This window comes from Hylaeus volcanicus, chromosome 4 (genome assembly GCF_026283585.1).
Source record: "Hylaeus volcanicus isolate JK05 chromosome 4, UHH_iyHylVolc1.0_haploid, whole genome shotgun sequence".
NCBI lineage: Eukaryota > Metazoa > Arthropoda > Insecta > Hymenoptera > Colletidae > Hylaeus > Hylaeus volcanicus.
The window spans coordinates 30,245,960-30,264,998 of record NC_071979.1 but is presented as its reverse complement, the minus strand read 5'-3'; the positions used below and the strand labels follow the sequence as shown (position 1 = coordinate 30,264,998).

Here is a 19,039-nt window from a genome sequence, read left to right as displayed (position 1 = left end):
TAAAAAATATTTACTAAACTGTTAAAGCAGTATATACATATATTTTCGAGATGCTTCCTCGAATGTACGTCGATGAATACGAGATAGTCGAGATAGTTATCTTATTTTAAATGTATATCAACGATTAACATTGATATCGTTTAGGTGGTGCATTTCCTGTGTCCGTCGTCTTACTCGCTAACAGCCTATCGTGCAGATATTGGAATATAGTAGCGAAAACGAAATCTCTTCGCGGTGCTTGGCGTACAGAGTTCTGTGTGTTCTTCCGTGGAATCAACATTTCTCTTATGCCAGTTACGCGAACGACTTCGACATCGTAACCGTGTTCCACTTCCGCGTAATCCAAACGTGGAATGATGTTTCCGAGAATTGTACTCGGGTTTCCCATCAACTTCCGAATCTCTCGCAATTAAATGAAACGTACGATTGTTTGTAAACAATTCCCCGTGTCACCAATTCTTTGGACGACCAAGTCCGTGTTTTCGGCCAGATTTGAATGTTTTCAAATATTCGTATACTTATTTACTTACAACTCGTGATTCATTTCAATCACGACTATCGTTGGGTTCCCATCAACTTCCGAATCTCTCGCAAAACTTGGAAAAACATCGCTAGCATGCTCCGCAGTTGAATAGCGACTTGTGTTGTCGTTTACCGAGGGCAAAACATGTGTGACCCGGTTTCTTCGGGAAAGGTCCGAATATCAAACAAAGTACCGATACGCGTGGAACACGATAGCTATTTATAAACACAAACGAATAAACAGAATTTGTCTCGTGTCGCCGCTTGTTGCGATCGTAAGTCGCTTTGTCCGTTACTATTATCTTCCATCGTAATATCGATCTTTGTTTATTCTTAATATCTGTTGAAATTTCTATTGAATTTCACCAGCACTCTAGTGGCTCTGTAATGTACATCGCGGCGGGATAAGTCAGTCTGTGAAAATAGGTAGGTAGGTAGTTTTTCATTGGCCGTAATGCGATGCGTTGTTCATGTCCTTGGTGTACGTTTACGCTTTGCAATCGTTTGTTTAAGAACGTTGCACTCTAGCATTACTACACCAAGTTGTAGCTACAACCCATCTATCGCGAGTTATTCCAAGAATCGAGCCATGGTATCGACGTGGTTTACCAAATCAGGCTAGGTTTACGATATACGTTGGATTCTTTTTTTAACGCTACTTACGCCGAAGCAATAAACAACTCACCCCGAAGATCCAAGTCCTAGCCAGAAAAAACCTTCAACGCATAAACTAGTCTACCAACGGGTCGGGGAACCGATAAAAGCGATTTAAAAATAACACGTTGTTCTCCTAACTTTTCCTTCGGTTCTAATTTCATTTAAAAATACGCATGTCGCATGGCGTACATAATCCATTAAACATGATTTTAAGCAGAGAGAGAAAGCGGGGGAGCTTTATTACGCGTTACTCTGAACTGAATCAAGTCGACACTATTTCAGAAATGGTATGTAGTATGTACGTATTTAATGCAAGCGTTGACGAACTTGGCAAACTATTCGATTAAGTTGATTCGTGGTTTAAAAGCCTGTAACGTCGCTGCAAGTATTCTACTTGGGAGACTCCAGAGCGAAAAAATATTCATGCTGTCGGTGTGTTAATCACCCCCGGAGCAATTGTAGCGCACAATATGTTCAAACAGAAGATTTCTAACGCGCCTACAATGTTTGCGTTCTAGAGTTTCATTTTTAGGTTCTGGCTCGGTCGATAAATTGTGGCATGTTATCAACGATAATGATAAGCGCTCGATGTAACAAACGAAATTGTGAACGGTCTGTTGCGAAAATTACAGGACTAGCCGTAGACAATTTCTGTGAATATGTATATAGGATCAAAATAATCCGAGAAATAATCCGAGAAATAGAAAAATAGAAAAATGCAACCCAACGATAGTCGGGATTGAAATGAATCACGAGTTGTAAGTAAATAAGTATACGAATATCTGAAAACATTCAAATCTGGCCGAAAACACGGACTTGGTCGTCCAAAGAATTGGTGACACGGGGAATTGTTTACAAACAATCGTACGTTTCATTTAATTGCGAGGCGTATATGGGCGTGTCGGTGATACGACGACAACAATCGCACTCGCTTCGCGATTGGCTAACGGCCAATAGAAGAAGTTATTCCTGGATGCTCTCTCGTACTCCTCGCGAAGTCATTCACAGATAAGAAACGCGCGCAAAGACACGCGTTAATTTTCGTATCTCTCGCAGACTTTTTCGCTCGTCTTTCTTTATCTACAAACAACAAATTCATTCAACATAATCATTGGACAAACGTAGTCTTGGTTAAAGCTGTAATCGAGATTTCCCAATGGAGATTTCTTACGATAAGTCATCGGCAGAAACGACCGTTTCTCTGCTCCATCTGATTCGTTACAAATTCGAGCTCGACGCGTTAAATCATCTTACGAAACGAAGCGTGATCGATTTACGGTAGCTATCGAGTTCTCTTCTAGACGATAGGAAACCGATCTTTGCGTCGGCGTCGGCGGCGTCGCGTTCATTTTACACCGCGTTAATCAAATCGTGTAGCAGAAAAGTCAAACGAGCTTTGTATTACAGGTGCAAAGCTGGTAAACCGATACCATCGTGATTTTAATTCAATTCAGACGTTACATCTTCGGTTTCATCGGATGACACGAGATCCACGCGCGACATAAAGACTTAGAAATTCTACGCTTCAACAAATTGCTAAAAGATATTTATTTTATTCTGTGCAGGAGTCTGAACTGTTGGATAAAAATACCGACTGGATCTACGAATGGAGTTCGCGTCCAGACCAAGTGCCGCCAAAGTACGCAAAATATTCTAATTTTAAATATTTAACCAGTCCTTCAGATTTCCAAGACTATCGTATCCTACGAGCTGTAACGTACGTTGTATGCTAGCTTCATTTTTGCATTTCAGAGATTGGAAATTCAAGCATCCTTTAGGAATGAACAAAAGGAAATCGTACAGCATTCGTACCACGAAAGTTGGCAAGATTGGATTGTTCTCCAAAGAGGTCCTCTACACTCTTTTCATTACAAACATTCTGTCCGTTTTGGTTGGAGCTGGCCTAGGGTAAGACTTTATTTAACGCATATTTATCGCTCGTCTCCCAATGAGAATCGTTTCTTAAACGTCCTATAACGAATGGTGCTCTTAAATCGTAAAAACGTATCTGGTTCACAGAGTCTGGCTAACCAGGCGGGGATCGATAACGTCCAGCGTGACCATTGAGTGAAGAAACACAGCCAGGAACGCGAATACGAGGATTGCTGGCCTTGAAATTGCAAAAAGGATGGAGTAAAGGATTGTTCCATATCGAGCTGCAAGAAAGACTGAAGAGCCAAGAGGGTCGATTGAGCCTAAAAAAAAAAAAGAAGGAAACACGCATCACATTATTTCGATTACCTTCGATTCTTAATATTAGCACTATTCGTCTTAACCTTTCCCTGCCCTCAAAACTTATCGGTGTACTTATCGAACGCCGTATTATCGTGTAAGTCGTATTCAATTATATGCTTAGGGAGAAATGCTAAAAAAGAAAAAACAAAGGAAAACACAAAAAAATATAATAAGAATAATATGATTTATTATTATAGTCTAGCGTTGTTGAGAAAACAAAACATGTCCAATTTTATACCGTTTCTAATGCGTTTCTATCTGCGATAGTTTATAGGTATATAGCTTGGATAGTATTTATCGATAATTAATTATTACTTGTTACTTGAAGCTGAAACAGAGTTGAGCAAAGATACAGAATGTTTATGTAGGAAGTGGATATATGAGAGAATTTGCATTGTTCGGACATGTATGGAATACTACAAAGAGAGTACACGGTATAATAACGAGAAAGAACGAATAATAAGGGGTCACGATAAGAAAGGAGTTGTATGAAAATTCTGCTGCATTGAAATGAACGTTCAATGTTGATATGAATATGCAATCGTGTTCTAACACAATCAACATTCGATCAACGAAATTCGTGGTTTCCTCGTTTCGACAGAATAATAATTGAAATCTTTTCATAACATACAGTGTATAACGTTGAACAAGAATAAATCGATCCGTAAGATTTTTTGTTCCGTTCTCGTGTTTTTGAGTTCGCAAAGTTTGCGACGGTCGAAAGTATACGCGTGCTAAAAGATCATACGTTTAGTCATTCATGTTCCATTTCATAATAAATTAAACCGAGGACTGATAGTTGGAACACAAATATTTACTTTAAATTACTCGGCACATATCTATTCTTATGTATTTATTATGTAGATAATACCGAAAACGCACAATTCTACAAAATTGTGTTTCGATAACAGATAAAACACAAATAATCGTATGTAATCCTTGTTTAATCTTAAAAATTGACCAAATTAACAGTTTCGTGGAGTTAAAGGTCGTGTTTTTTTCGATAGCACAACGTGTGACTTTGATTAAATTATGTCGAAATAAACTACTTGATAGCGTTCACATTATTTTGTCAGCTTTTTAAGGTTCATCGTGTTCTTTCACAAATAATAAATATACATATATACCTGTACCGCGTATTCAGTGTAAGATGCTCTGTATATTATGAAATAGTGCGTACTCGATGTAAGTAGGAATTAGCCACGCAGGTTTTTTGTATTTTCAATATAATTCTGTATATTATATACCAACGTTTTATCTTCTTCCCGTTTAAAAGGACTCGAACAACGTGACAAAACTAAAGTTTCACGTTTCAGCGTTTAACATGAAGTATCCGCAAACACGGATTCTTGATTATTTTCCGTTCGAATAGCATCTTGGTCGATAATCTCATTTCAACAAAAATGGCGCACAAACCGAAAAACCCGGAACTAATTTATCCAAAAAAACGAACGTTCAAGTAAGTCTCGTCAATCTCTCGTAACATTTCGCGTCATAAACTGGAAACTAACGTTACACGTTTCACGGACAAAAAAATAATTTTCCACAAACCGCGCTTTCTTCGAGCAATGACAAATTACGATGACGCGGATGGTTGCGAGAGAAACGTCAGAATCTTTGTCAGAATCCTTCCGCTCGAGAGTCCTTGCGCATCGTGCATAAGAATCGACACGGCACGCAAGGTAATTGAAATTTTGCGCTCGTGCCCGACACGGTACGTAACGTTTATAAAACATCCTTTCACCATTGCGTGTTTCATTCAGAAAATCTATGTACGATGTTTGCAAGAAATGCAACCGAACAGAATTGCTATATCGAGAGAGCCGTCTTACTGGTGCTTCCAAACGGACGGAATTTTCTTGGACTCGTCGCAGGAAGAGGTTTACCGTGTTTCGAGCGAGGACCTCGTGACTAAGTAACCGAGAGTCTGACATTTGTTGTTTCAGACAACTCGTGACTTAACTAAACGACAACGATTTAAGAATTTTAGATGGGGTGAGTTGTGTTTTAATCGGCCATGGACAAACGGGCTCCGGGAAGAGTTTCACGATCGGTGGACTTCGGAACAATTGGGAAGTATGCGACCCTTGGCATTGTTTCGCGTCATTTCGCAGACGTACACGTAGCGATTACGTTCTGTTTCGCAGCACAGAGGTCTGGTCGCACGGCTCTTTTCCGACATGTTCGCGGAGAGGACAAATAGGAAGAAAATCAGCAAGATACGGTATCGCTTGAGCTTCATCGAGTTGCGCGGAAAAGAAGCAAGAGACTTGCTGCTTTCCGAAGCTGAGAATAGGGTCTGGATTAACGACCGAGATCCGTTCAAGGTGTTGCGTTCTACCTTTGCGATACAATGCTAGACAAATTTTTAACCGTATCCAATCTAGGATATCTCAATGGTTGGCATCGATACCGAGGAAGAGGCTCTGAAAATGATTTTCGAAGGGGAGGTCAGAAGATCGATCGTAAAAGGATCGACGTATCTAGCGTCCCACTTGGCCACGGCAGTGATCACTATTCACGCGACCAACATTGGCCTAATTACATCATGGGGCGTCGTAACCACAGCCAAAGTAACATCTAGTATCAAAGTTTCGATTCCACTTTCCTAATCGATTATGAGTTTTTACGAAATTTTCATTCAGCGATCCATTCGATCGTTTCGCGTTCCCAGATTCACATCGTCGAGATGGCTGGTATAGGATCAGCGGGCAAAAATAATTGTTGGAAGACGCCGTTGGATATTGGTACGGCGAATTTGACAAAGAGTCAACTGGAACAATTTTTCTCGTATTTCTCAGGCACGAAACCAGTCGCTCAGGGCGTGATACGATCCAATAATTTGTTGAAAATTTTGGGGGATGCTTTCTCAGTTTCATCCGTGATTCGGTAATTATAAGAAAAATTGGCATCGATCGGTGCCACGAATTTGCTCGTTTCGGTACATCGCGAGTTTCCTATCGATAGTTTCGTATCCCACATTCGAATCACGAAGGAGGATATCAATGTCGCGTTATCAACTTTGCGATTCACCGCAAACATCGTCAGGCTAAAGCCGGTTAAGCTGAAGGAAGACGTTAGCCATCGATCGGATCGTATAACGCTGAGGCTTCGGGACGAGGTTGACTTTTTGAAGAAGAAGCTGATGTTAAATGATCTATTTCTACGGCATGAAGCTTCGACGAATGTCTCCAAGTCGCGAACAGAACAGATTAATCGGAGCATTCTGCTATTTCTCGATGGCACGATTTCCAATTTTACGTTGTTTGGTGTTTCTCAAGTCGAGGTGCTGCTGAAAAATATCAAGGATTTATACAACAGGTTGTATCATTCTTGTTAGTTGTAACATAATTTTGAGGTCAATGTTCTGACGAATGGGTATACCAGATTAATCGCTAAAGAGGTCGAAGTTGAGAAGCTGAGAGAAACCTACGAGAATATCGCGAAAAATATGGTGCGCTTGAATGCGTCGGCACGATCGTCGAAGGTACATAAGTCCCGTCGCGTCACTCATCGAATCAATGATCCTTTTAAAGTAAAATTACACAAAATCGATGTAGGATGTTGTATCGTCGACCGATGTTCGGTCCGATAGTCGAAAAAGAAGGAGTTCGCTGGGAACCTTACTCGAGTTTACACAAATTTCAAACGAAACGAGCAGAGAGGAGGTTGGAAGTTTAGACAAAACGGGTAGCTCCATTTTTCTATCTCACGTTGATATTTTTAACGCTTTAAAGAAGAATTTACGAAATAAATAATTTGAAACATCGAGCAGCGTTAGGAGTAACTTTGGGACCGCATCAAGAGAAAGAAGGAAAAGAAGTATCGAAAAACGATCAACATCCAATAGTACCCAATCAAGTCGTTAAAATTGATAGTCAGAGTGCCTCGATGGTTTGGATTGTTATCTCTATTACGTATACGATATGTTTAATTAAGGCATGACCTCATCGATCGTCACGGTTTAATTAAACATACTATATTAGAATAAAGTATTTTGTTTGTCGCTAACTTGTCTGTATCAAAGGTTCGACGACTGTTCGAGCGTTTCCTAAAAGAAGAGAAAAAGTACGAGAGAATTAAAGAGAAATTGGATAGAATTGAAAAATCTCTCGTTATCGTTCGTCGCAGATTCTTGAACTCGATCGACAACTATTTCCAGGTAACGAACATTCGCGTATACATTTTCGAACAGCACAACGCTGAATTATTTCCCAAATGCATAATTAAGAACATAACATATACATATTATACATTAGGCGAAAAGAAATCTGGAGAATGCGCGCGATAAGCTTAGCAAACAGCGACAAATTCGATTCGCCAACGACGCAGAAATCAATGTCCCAGAAGTTGAAAGAGTCATTGGTCGCGACATCGCGTGTTACGAAAAAGTCCTAACAAACTTGGAGGAAGAGCTTACTCGAGCAGAAAATGAAATCCGTGATTCTTCGCAGGAACAACTCGAGCTGCGTTTCAAACTGAAATCCGGCTTCCGAGAGTATTGTATAAAAATGGATCTCTTACCGGTTTATAGCGAGAACTCGATGGAAATGTTGTTAGAACCTGTCGATAAGGAATCGTTAGGAGTAATTAGACGTAGGTTTAATCAGTTTCAACGAACAATGGTGCGCAAGTTAGAGGTAAATATTTTAGACAAAACTATAATTTCGTATAATTTCGCGAATTTCGTTCGCTGCTAAAGCATTCCTAAAATATCGGTGCGTATCTAAATTTAAGCAGTGTCATATACGCATACAAATTTTTAGTTGGTCAGCGCCTCTATCGGGAAAATGCCCAAGTTTGTCCTCGAATAGTTTCTATTTTCAAAGCTAGATAGCGCCATTAACCACATAGTGGTTTACCGACATTATGGTAATGTACCGGCAGGTGCCGATAAACGATGCAAATGGCGCCTTCTCACGGCGAAGAAAAGAACTATTCGAGGACAAGCTTGGGCGTTTTCCCGGTGGTGCGCTGTACGGAGGTCGGAATTTTAGTTCGACTCTCTCACCGCGAGATGCCGATACCGTCGGTCCACCATTAAATGGCGCGTGAGAATTTGAATTTAGTTGCGTAACCGATAGTATTTTTCTCTAGCATACTTGTATTATCGTTAATCTTTTGAGTGCTACGTAACGTGGTATGATTTCGCGTTGCTAAACGCTAAGCGTACTTTCTTATTTCATATTTCCGTACTGTTTCATTCTATCGATGTTAGGAGAGAGAGAGAACGAAGAAAGTGCGACTCGATGATAAACGGGCATGCAGGGATATCAACTAAAAACGATAAAAAGTATATACTCGTAGATATTTGCTGTAGCGATGGGTGCTTTTTCATGTATCGCAATAAAAGTATTCGAATTCATATGAACGTAACGTTATTCGACGAATAATTATTACGATTGGACTAGAGTTTAAACGCACGGTCGACGATCAAAGTTCGTCACTGGTGAATCATTTCCAGCAGATCTCGCAAAAATCCCGGTAGATGTCTCCGACTAATTCTTTACGCGCGTTGTAGATCTTTCAGATCTCCGCCGATGTTCGACATTGGTGGATCGCGGAATTCGCGAAGCAACAATCTTGGTCTTTTCTCGATCTTTTACTCAAGTTGTCTTAACGTCGCGAGACTGTTGTCGAAAGTGAACCGAGTCGAATACAGAGAAAAATTTCGTCGTTGAAATATCTTGATCGATGGATCTCTCCTAACTGGAACCGAGAGGCAAGAATTCAGTCGTACATACAATGTCTGCGTTGGAAGAATACGTTTGTCTGCTCTCGGCGGAAGAGAAGGCGTACATGGCGGCAAATTTGAACGAAACCGACGATATAAGACCCGTTAAAATCACCGAACTCAGAGAATATATCGTGGGAAACGATGATCTACACGCGCCTATCGGTATCTTTAATTTCAATAAGTTCAAAGGGGTAAACTCTCCTTTGATTTCTTTGTCTCTAACGCTAAACAAAGATGGACGGATATTGTTTTCGTAGATGATTTCTTCATTCTACGTTTTCTGCGAGCAAGTAAATTCAACGTAGAAAAAGCAAAGTGCAAACTGTTAAATTATTTAAAGCAAAGAGCGAATCTTCCGGAATGGTACAGCAACAGGGATCCTTTTCTGCCGGAGTTACAAGAACTCTTCGATCTTGGGTAATAACCGTACAAATATTTTGTTCAATTTATTTCGATACGAATATTTTCATTTACGGGGGTTTAACGATCGATACGACGACTTGACAACTGGGTCGAACGCTAACCGTGACATTCGGAATCGCTGTCACGTTTAAAAGTTTACGTTTTCGCAGTCGGAAGATCACGTCTATATCGATAGCGTATCAGCGTCCGATAAGTTGCGACTGATAACAAGTAAAACGGACATCCATTCTGCGTCAATTACAACGCGACACGGCGACGCGACGCCGACGTTTCAAATGTCACCGAATATCTTGGATATATCCGTACTCCAATTCTTAACTCTTCCGCTACGGCGCCGGCCCGTTTCAACTTGAAACCATTGAATTATGCGGCGCGTATACGTATATGTCAGCGAGATGATAAAAAAAAAAATTGATCATAGAACAGTTACGATGCCGATATAACGATGTATCAACGTATAAGACCGTTTCTGTTTTTTGCGTACAATTTTTCAGGGTGTTTCTACCTTTGAGAAAGTTGGATAACGAGGGAAGAATGGTCGTGATAATCCGCGCAACCGTGCACACGCCTGCGAGACATAAAATGTCGAATATGCTCAAGGTGAGAAAACGATATATCACGTAACACGTAATCGATCGCGTTAATTCGAAGGGAGAAATTGTCTAAATAATGCGACACGCATTTTTTGTTTCAGGCATCGTTGATGACTTTGGATTTGGCGTTGAGGGAGAACGAGTCGGTAACCATTCATGGTCTGATAGCAATCCTGGACATCGGTGGCGTAACGTACGAACACGCGTGTCAATTACCGCCGAGCGTGATTAAGAATTTAACTCACGCGTGGCAAGGCTGTTATCCTGTCAGAATTCACTCGTTAAACTTTATCAATACACCCAGATTCGTGAACGCCGTGTTGAATATCTTTAGAAGCTTCATGAATTCAAAGTTGAAGCAAAGGCTGCACACTTATGCTCGCGGTAAATTGAAATTGAACGAAACTTTGCCGATCGACATTTTGCCCCGAGATTATGGCGGTACGGATGGCACGGTGAAGGAACTCAGCGGTACGTTTTTCATATTTGTCGAGATCTCTTTGTAGTTCAACGGCAACCAAAGGCGATTCTCGATCTTTCGAACGGCGGTTTACGTAGGTAGACGACATAATTTATTCCGTAGATTTAATTGTCTTACAGAGTATTGGAAGCGTCTCGTGGAGGACAATAGAGAGTGGTTCGCCGAGGGGGAAAAGTACAAATTGACATTGATTAAGTAACTAGATTGATTCTAATTTGCTATAACAAGCACTTGCATACGCAATCGTTCGAGTTGTTATTGCGAACTGTACGCGATAGATATTCAAGCTTTTTATATCTTTTTTTGTGAAATCTTTTTATACACAAGTTTATAAGGAAAATAGAAATGTACAGTTTCCGTTTCTTGTCTCTCCTATATATACATATACATATACATATGTATGTATATCCTATCGATGTATCCTTTACGGTATTTCTTACTCAAACATTAAGAGATAAAATTCAACTAGAAAAAATCGAATAGAAATATCGTACAATTTCGAATCTTTCAAAAATATCGGTACTGTATAAAACGTAACGGCTATGATTATTTATATACTACAGTATGATACATTTCCGTCTCCTAGGCGCGTATCGCACATTTAGCATCCGTTAACGTTCGATCGGTAACTTTGCAATCGTGTTCCCAAACGAAATTTCTTTTCTCGCAAAACTCCCTACACGACTTCGTTGTACGGTATAACGTACAATTTTTTATGGAGATTCGTTTCTCGCTTTTTCCCGCTAATGGACGGGCGAAGGAAAGAATATCGCACCCCGAGTCGTTTACCCGTGTCTTGTTTGCGATTGTTAGAATTTAAATACGAGGTACATTTATGTTCATGGGCAAGTTAAACCGTCTTACTTCTAATAGAATAATTCGTTAACAACTCAACAACTCGCTACTCGCGATCCCGTTTACATTTCAGAGAAATTTACGAGTACGCGTCGTACCGACAAACTCGAGTACAAACGCGTAGCGTTCGCCTCTTTTCGATACTTGTGGGACACCCGAGATACGCTACGTATCTTGAGCGTCCGTTACGCGATATCGTTAAATAAAACTATACGCGAGACGTGCGAAAAGAACGCCTCGAGTTATTATTTACTCGCGCGAACGTGGTCGCCACCGAAACATTTCCTACAACCCGTGGGATAAAACATCTGAACGAGACGACGAGTACTTGTCTCGGAGAGTGGATATCCGTGATAAAACGTATCCCTGAAGATGTTCGTTGTATTACAGATTTAAAAAAAAAAAAAGAAAGAAAAACAAGAAAAGAGAAGGAAAATAGATGAGACATACTATATCTCATACAATCATTCACACGCGCTCGCATTCGCATTCGCATTCGCATTCGCATTCGCATTCGCATTCGCATTCCTATTCGCATTCGTACACGCAAGAATCACGTTAAACGCACAAAGGATCATCACAAGTCTGGAGGTCCGCGCACGAGTAGATCGTCGAAGCGATCCTTCCACTCGCTTCGAGTTTTTCATCCCGACAGCCGACCGTGATCGAACTCGAACCGAGTCAACGTATTTCTAATTTCTTTTCGCGGATTCGCGCGGTAGCTACAACCGATGTGCAACGAGCAACACGGCCACGCGATTAATTTTCTATCCACGCTTGAACTTGAGCACCATTATACTTATCGTGAGAAACACGACTATCCAAATGATTGTCGAGATAAAGCCGTTGTAGACGTCTGGTTCCGAAATGGTCCAACCGCGGGTGAGCATCGAACGCAGCGACGTCGTAGCCATCGTCAACGGCAGACCCTGAGATATGTATCGCAGGACCGTCGGCATACCTTCGACCGGCCAGATCACGCCTGAAACCGAAACCATCGCGTTTTCTTTAATATAATTGCGATTCATAACCGCCAGACTATTGGCGTACGCAACAGTGGTCGACGTTTCTTTTTTCTCCTTTTTCCAACACTTTCAGTTTTACAGTCCGATATTTTGTTACGTCGACGATCGATGTAAAGTTTTCGCGATTATCGATTCAACGAACGAGTATAAAACCGTCTCTTCGGCTTGTTTCTTGCTTTCCGATCGATTCCGTTGCTATTCTCTCGTTTTCCTAAATTCGTACTTTATCTACGTATACTTTATGTACGTACCGCTCAACAGCAAAGTAGGATAGAAACTTCCTAGTGCCAGCTGGATCGCATTCCGTTCGAGTTCGCAGATCGCTGAAATCACGAACCCTGCAAGTAAAAAGGAACGCGTGTCGTAAAGCAATCCGTTAGCTCGATGGGCATCGTTGCTAATATTGTCGCGTATCTTCGAAGAAAGTTTGTCAATACGTTCGACAAAACGAGAAACGATAACGCTCTTTCGAATCGAAGGAAAAAATTCGTTTGTTGGGGGGCGAACTCACCGAAGCACATGCCGCAAAGACCTTGAAGAATCGTCAGCACGATCACCCAGCCGATTTCTCCCTTGCATTCGACGCTGAACACCAGGATCATAAAGATTAGTACCAGCGCGGTCTGACCGCACATCACGACGAATTGGGTAATGACGTGAGAGAAGAGAACCTCGCCCGGTGAGACTCCCGCGACCCAACTTCTATCCAAAAGACCCTCCATCCTCTCGATGATTAAAACGGACGAGGTGAGGGCCACCGCCAAAAAGAATACGATGCTGAACAAATCAAATATTTTACGTTGCTACGTGTCCGTGCTGTCAACGAACCAATCAGAGACATTGCTGTTTGCTTACGTCAAGATTACTCCTGGTGCCACAAAGTCGGTAAAACTAGGCTCATTGGTGCCGTAAACTGGATCCTTGAATTGAATCGGGACGTCGGCCAGTTTCGTATTTTGCTCGCAAGCCGATAAGAGGTCTTTGGCAAAATCTCTGTACGAATACTGAAGATTTCTAGCCAGCATCAGGCCAATCTGTTGATCTGTAGGAAACGATGAACGACGATTATGGCGTCGATGCGAAAGAATAAATTGAAAAATGTCAGACTCACTGGACATGTCCAACCAGACCCTGATCTCGCTCTGATCCAAAGTCTCGTCGTCCGCCTCTCTTCCTAGGGCCATTCGAGCGACGAGGGCGTCCGTAAAGTTTTCGGTAAAGTACAGCGTTCCCCAGGCATCTCCTTTGCGCACGGCGTCCATTGCCGTTGCAGGATCTGGATAATACACCTGAGAAACGAACGTAGCTATAGACGACCGCGAACAGCAATCGTGACGCACCGCGCCGCGTCGTTTTCGATCGTCGATCGATCAATTTTTAGCGATAACGTTACCTTGATCATCGTATCGTTATCCAAGAATTTCAGGTAACGGCAACTCAGATGGGAAAAATCGCAATCCTTCGAGACCGGACAAGACATATTTTCATAGAACATTTCGTGGTTTACTATCGCCAATTTCAGCCCCGTTGGATCCCTGCCGATCGCCAGGCAGAAGAGGATCACTTGCATTACCGGCAGGGCGAAGATAAACAGCATTACTCTGCGCATACAATACGAGTTCTTACACGAGTTTATTCGAAACCAAGACTTGGAACGAGAACTTACCCCACGTTCCTCCACATACGTAAAAAGTTCTTTTGCAGGAGTGCTTTCATCTTGCCCGTGCTGGTTATCTTGTAGCAATCCGAGAAAGTTCCGCAGTTGTTGCACTCCAACGTCGAGCTCTTGGTGCCTGGCAGAGGTTTCCCGTTCAGCTGTTCCGCAAAAACGTGCACGTGTTTCAGAGAGCCTCGAGAATTTTTTCGAGAAAAACCTCTCGTCTACCATATATCGCTTATATCGCGTATATCGCGTGCGTGAACTTTGCGAAACTATTGTACTTATACGAAAGACGGACCCCGTTAGTTTGTTTACGGTATAAGAAAAGCTTTACAGTGTCTTACGTCGTAATGACTTCCAATGCCATTCGTCGAGTCGTGAATGAGAACTTCTTTGCTTTGATGGAAGTTGAGCCCCACGACGCCTGACTCCTCCGTCACGTAAACGGGTTCGTTCTTCTTACCCCAATTCAACGAAGCCTATTTCATAAATTTCAAATCAGAGTTTCGATTAGGATGTTTTCTCCCGACAGTCTTCCCGACTATTCCTTGCGACTAGGAACAACAAAATTATATCACTTTATCAGACTAACTCTTACCAGGCTAATGTTATTCGAGATGTTCAATTCGGTGGGTGGCTGAGCGTACTGACCCTGTTTTCTCGATAGCTTCAGGAAAACTTCTTCGAGAGACGCACAGTTGTATATCGTCAGGAGAGCTCTTGGAGATTCCTCGGCCAGCAAGCGTCCGCTTCTCATCAAACCAATCTGTCGACAGAAAATTTAGGCTATCGAGTTCTAGGTAAAATTCTGTAATTAGACCCTACTCTAATTTATAATCGTATCTTTGGTTGATCTATGGATCTGTAACGTTTCATCGTAGTCTGCGTCAGAAACTTGACGAATGATCCTTGAAACTAGAATTTTGTTTCATCTGTTTGGAATCTTAAGACGGAAGAGATTATCGCGAAAGACCTGCACGACTCTTTTGAAACGTTGCGTCGGCGTCGAGGTGAACGCGTCTCTCGTGGAAACGTATCGCGTTTGCGGTAACGAAACCGGCCGCACCGGTGTAACACACGGTGACAATTTCAACCGCACGGCTGATATGAAAAACGTAAGAACGGCAATCAAGGGACGTCGGAAAACAAACAGACTCGTAATTTGCGCGCAACGTAATGACAAAGCGAATCGGACAAATGGACACGGAATAGATTACGAACTGGAATCGACCAGTCATTCTAGCGACGCTCCGAACAAAAGAAGCATGACAGGATGACAAAGATGTAGCACAAAACGACACGCTTCGAGTGCCAAAAATAATTTGCTGCTTTCGGTGATAACTGAAAATATTGATTTCGATAGAAATACTTAGTTATCGCTGAAATCAATTATTTTTAGCGCGCTACGTACGAATACTGGCCCACTGCGAACGTTGCGTTTGCTTTTGTATTCGGTTGCATAGCGTTCGATTTGTATGCAACGCGATATTCTGCCCCGAATATTCTTACATGCGTCCGATTTACGCAACGTTTATCCTACCGTGTGCGCCTGCCGAGCCTCTTCGATATAATGCGTGGTTATGATGACGGTTTTGTTGCCGTCTTTGGTGATTTGGACCAAGTGGTTCCAGATGCTGTAACATAAAAAGGAAACACGATCAAGTCGTCGGCCCTGAAATACGGCGAATCGTCGGACGGGTCTGTTTTCGTATCCGAAAATATGAAAATACACACCACACAGGAGAGATACCTAGCCACGGAAGCGATCAAGTTTCTTTATGGCTGTCGTTGGACCCGTCAATTTCATTTTTCAGAAACTGGCGTGAAACCGCTCGTAAATAACGGTGATGCGACGCCGACGATGAGAAGCCGCGTACACGCGCAATGACCCAAGGAAGAGGCTCTACTCTCTTTGAAACGAGCATAATCGCATCGCGAACTTTCTCGCGACTAACGAGACCTTCTCTTTCCCCGTCTTTTGACTTTCCAGCAAAAATAAGAGACGGTTAGAGTCAGCCAGAGCTACTTTGACGACCCGTACGAAAGATTTCAAACTCCCGGAAAAGATACATGACTCGTTCGCGGGTGTTTGAGTATCTGGGTACTTTCAACTCGCGACAGGTAGAGAATCGCTGTTCGTAACTCGATTGGAGATTTTTTCAATCGAAATCGGTGCCGTTAAGCTCATTATACGCTGGGACGTATCGCTTGCGAAATTTGTCGAGCCACGTCACACGATGGCCGAAGTAGGTTAAGACAACTACTAAGACGACGTTTTCCACGTTCCACCTTGGCTGATGATAACACAACGCCCCCCCCCCGTCTCTCTCTCTCTCTCTCTCTCTCTCTCTCTCTCTCTCTCTCGGGGCTAATTCGAAAGCGCGTCCATTGTAAATTACACGCATCCTTGCTGGAAGCAACGATCGTCGATGGCAATAGTGAAAAGGAAATTTATCGGGCGTCGTAAATGGCCGGTGCTCGATAAGTAGAAATGTAAATCGCGGACATTCTTGAAAGAGCTGGATATACGATAAAACGCTGCGACCGAGGTTTTCAACCTTCGAATCTGTACGACGCGAAAGAAATCTGATACGCGAATCGAAGGAAGTTTGGCTGTTAAAGGCCCCAATTGCGACGTTTCAACCACAAAATGAATTTCTACCAAGTCCGACGTCTGACGATTAAGATTTGTTTGGAATCCACGGTTGTTCGAATTTCGATTTTATTCTCTTGAAATATTTGCATAGTCTTCAATGAAACTCACCTCTGTCGCAGCAACGGATCTACACCCACGGTTGGCTCGTCGAGAATCAGGAGCTCGGGATCGTGCATCAGGGCAACAGCGAAGGACACGCGTCTCTGTTGGCCACCGCTGAAAAAAAAACGAAACAAGTATTCCGTCATTAGTGAACGCACAAGGTTTCGCAACAATTTCAGTATGGACGATTTCGAAATGAGACAACAATGAGTAAACTCTATTCGAACGTCGAATGTCCTGAACGATAAAGCGACCGAAAAGGAGTTTAAGAATCCGACAAAGTTTCGTTTACAGATCACAGCCCAAAGATTAGTTTTAAAAGGTATCTCGAGTCACGCGTAAGAAAATTCGCGATAGGATGTTGGCTACTTTAACGCGTGGTATTGTGTTTCGTTTCATCAGAAATCAATCTATTCGGCTCTCTACGTTACCTGAGATTCTTCACCAGTCGATTTTGCGAGGGTAAATCCAAGAATTGCAACAGAAATCGCAGCCTATCCGTGATTTCGGTGGTGCACATGCCGAATATCCATCCAAAGTACATCATCGTCTCGCGAATAGTGAACTCGCCGTAGAGCGCTATCTCCTGCGGCATGTAGCCGACCCTCTTTCCTGGAACACCGGATCCTTTTGTGCCCGGTTTGCCACCGAGGACCCAAATCTCGCCCGAATTTAATCGTCTTCGACCGACGATGCAAGAGAGCAGGGTCGTTTTGCCGCAACCACTGGCGCCGAGCAGTCCGTATCTGTTCGAAACAACAGATGCCTACCTTAACTCCTATCATCTTATAGCGCATTTTTCTATATAGCGCGATAACGTAAGTAAAAGTCTTTCCAGGATAACGCGAGCGTAATAGTTATCTAACGAAAACAATCGAACGAGGTACATTTATTCTGGAAACTCTCAACTCGAATAAAAACTTTGATTATTTTCATTTCAGTGGAAGCACAGGTATTCCAGTCGAATCGAATAATTTCTCGGTTTATCGCGCATCGTAACGTTGAATCGTTTTATAAATTGAAAGAGCAAAGAAGATTTACGGGAGATGGTTACGTTCCACTGGTTCCGTTCATCATAGCTTTCTAAGAAAGCAGCGTTTCGTTTCCTTTTACACGGTCAGTTGATCCTTCCAATTATTAAAAACCCCTTCGGGTTAAAGTTACGCTAAAACTAGTTTTTTAACCGTCGAAACGTTAGAAGAAATTTGTTTCGATAATTCGTTTCGCCGAGTCGAAAGCGTATTCTCGCTTTTGTAATAGTTCACATCTGTTACGCAACAAGTTTTGGAGTTACGCGAACAAGGAAAGTTCTAGCGTAATTTGCACGTTCTCGTTCAGTTTAATAAGGCAACCGTGTATGAACGCAATTTCATCACTCGCGAATCAGCATAGACGTAGCATAGTCTGACGAGATAGATGTCGCTATGCGCCTCGCGAAACTATGTGTACACATACTTACATGGAACCTTTCGCTACGGTCATGCTAAGATTCTGGATAACATGATTCGGATTTTTGCTGCTTCCGTAGGTTTTGAAGGCGTGCCTGACGCTGACCGCTTGCTGACGATTCCACGCAGGGTTGTTTAATCCCGGAGTGGCCAGAACCGTGCTCGGCGTCATCGTCACGTCCACCGTGCTGTCCGCGTTGTTTTGCATCGTTCCCAGAGTGTTCGCGTTCACCGGACCGCCACCGCCTGCTGTCCCGTCACTGCAACGCCAAAACAAAACTTTGCGTAATCGCGATATTCGGCATCACGCCTATCCGCTTACGTCTATTCGCGCGTCTCGGCGCGCCAACAACAAACCGGAAGGTACGAAAACGCGCGGACGACCATCGAGGGACGTTACGTTCAAAGTATACAGTTTATGTGCACAGGCGCGAGTTCGAGTAATAAAATTGTCCCATAGGAACTCGCATGACGTAAAAGCATACTCGTTAAGCAAATTAAACATCGAATCGTTAGCTCGCGCTATAGCGTACGCGCGTGTAACTCGACTTCCTCGTACGGTAGAAAACAGCTTGGGTTTAAAGTTACTTTGAATTAATGTGTGACGTCGACCGAACATGCCGGATTACCAACTACCGACGTCAC

General features: G+C 42.5%; 4 protein-coding genes across 8 annotated transcripts in view; 3 read left to right on the top strand and 1 right to left on the bottom strand.

Annotated features, from left to right (window-relative positions):
* The window catches only part of LOC128875248 (BCL2/adenovirus E1B 19 kDa protein-interacting protein 3), an 11,677-nt gene extending 7,019 nt beyond the window's left edge, over positions 1-4,658 (top strand). Inside the window, exons 4-6 of the mRNA XM_054120667.1 lie at positions 2,745-2,818; positions 2,932-3,087; positions 3,199-4,658. Coding sequence (XP_053976642.1) covers positions 2,745-2,818; positions 2,932-3,087; positions 3,199-3,250 — 282 coding nt within the window. The 3' untranslated portion in view covers positions 3,251-4,658. The remainder of the gene's footprint in view (positions 1-2,744; positions 2,819-2,931; positions 3,088-3,198) is intronic.
* A 2,400-nt stretch (positions 4,659-7,058) lies between these two features.
* Positions 7,059-8,779, top strand: LOC128875249 (uncharacterized). Its single transcript, XM_054120668.1, has 5 exons — positions 7,059-7,104; positions 7,190-7,308; positions 7,442-7,576; positions 7,674-8,054; positions 8,633-8,779. The coding sequence occupies exons 2-5, from the start codon at positions 7,306-7,308 to the stop codon at positions 8,693-8,695; spliced, it is 582 nt and encodes a 193-aa protein (XP_053976643.1). The 5' UTR covers positions 7,059-7,104; positions 7,190-7,305; the 3' UTR covers positions 8,696-8,779.
* A 155-nt stretch (positions 8,780-8,934) lies between these two features.
* On the top strand, positions 8,935-11,005 carry LOC128875246 (retinol-binding protein pinta). Its single transcript, XM_054120664.1, has 5 exons — positions 8,935-9,313; positions 9,409-9,568; positions 10,069-10,174; positions 10,269-10,638; positions 10,768-11,005. The coding sequence occupies exons 1-5, from the start codon at positions 9,160-9,162 to the stop codon at positions 10,845-10,847; spliced, it is 870 nt and encodes a 289-aa protein (XP_053976639.1). The 5' UTR covers positions 8,935-9,159; the 3' UTR covers positions 10,848-11,005.
* LOC128875243 (ABC transporter G family member 20) overlaps positions 10,717-19,039 on the bottom strand; it is a 27,553-nt gene continuing 19,230 nt past the window's right edge. For all 5 annotated transcript variants that reach the window (XM_054120657.1, XM_054120658.1, XM_054120659.1 and 2 more), the window contains 13 exons: positions 18,406-18,654; positions 17,378-17,692; positions 16,953-17,060; positions 15,729-15,822; positions 14,787-14,954; positions 14,533-14,667; positions 14,195-14,343; positions 13,922-14,129; positions 13,640-13,817; positions 13,384-13,570; positions 13,040-13,305; positions 12,780-12,866; positions 10,717-12,485 (listed from right to left, as the gene is read on the bottom strand). In XM_054120657.1, coding sequence (XP_053976632.1) covers positions 12,271-12,485; positions 12,780-12,866; positions 13,040-13,305; positions 13,384-13,570; positions 13,640-13,817; positions 13,922-14,129; positions 14,195-14,343; positions 14,533-14,667; positions 14,787-14,954; positions 15,729-15,822; positions 16,953-17,060; positions 17,378-17,692; positions 18,406-18,654 — 2,359 coding nt within the window. In that variant the 3' untranslated portion in view covers positions 10,717-12,270. The remainder of the gene's footprint in view (positions 12,486-12,779; positions 12,867-13,039; positions 13,306-13,383; positions 13,571-13,639; positions 13,818-13,921; positions 14,130-14,194; positions 14,344-14,532; positions 14,668-14,786; positions 14,955-15,728; positions 15,823-16,952; positions 17,061-17,377; positions 17,693-18,405; positions 18,655-19,039) is intronic.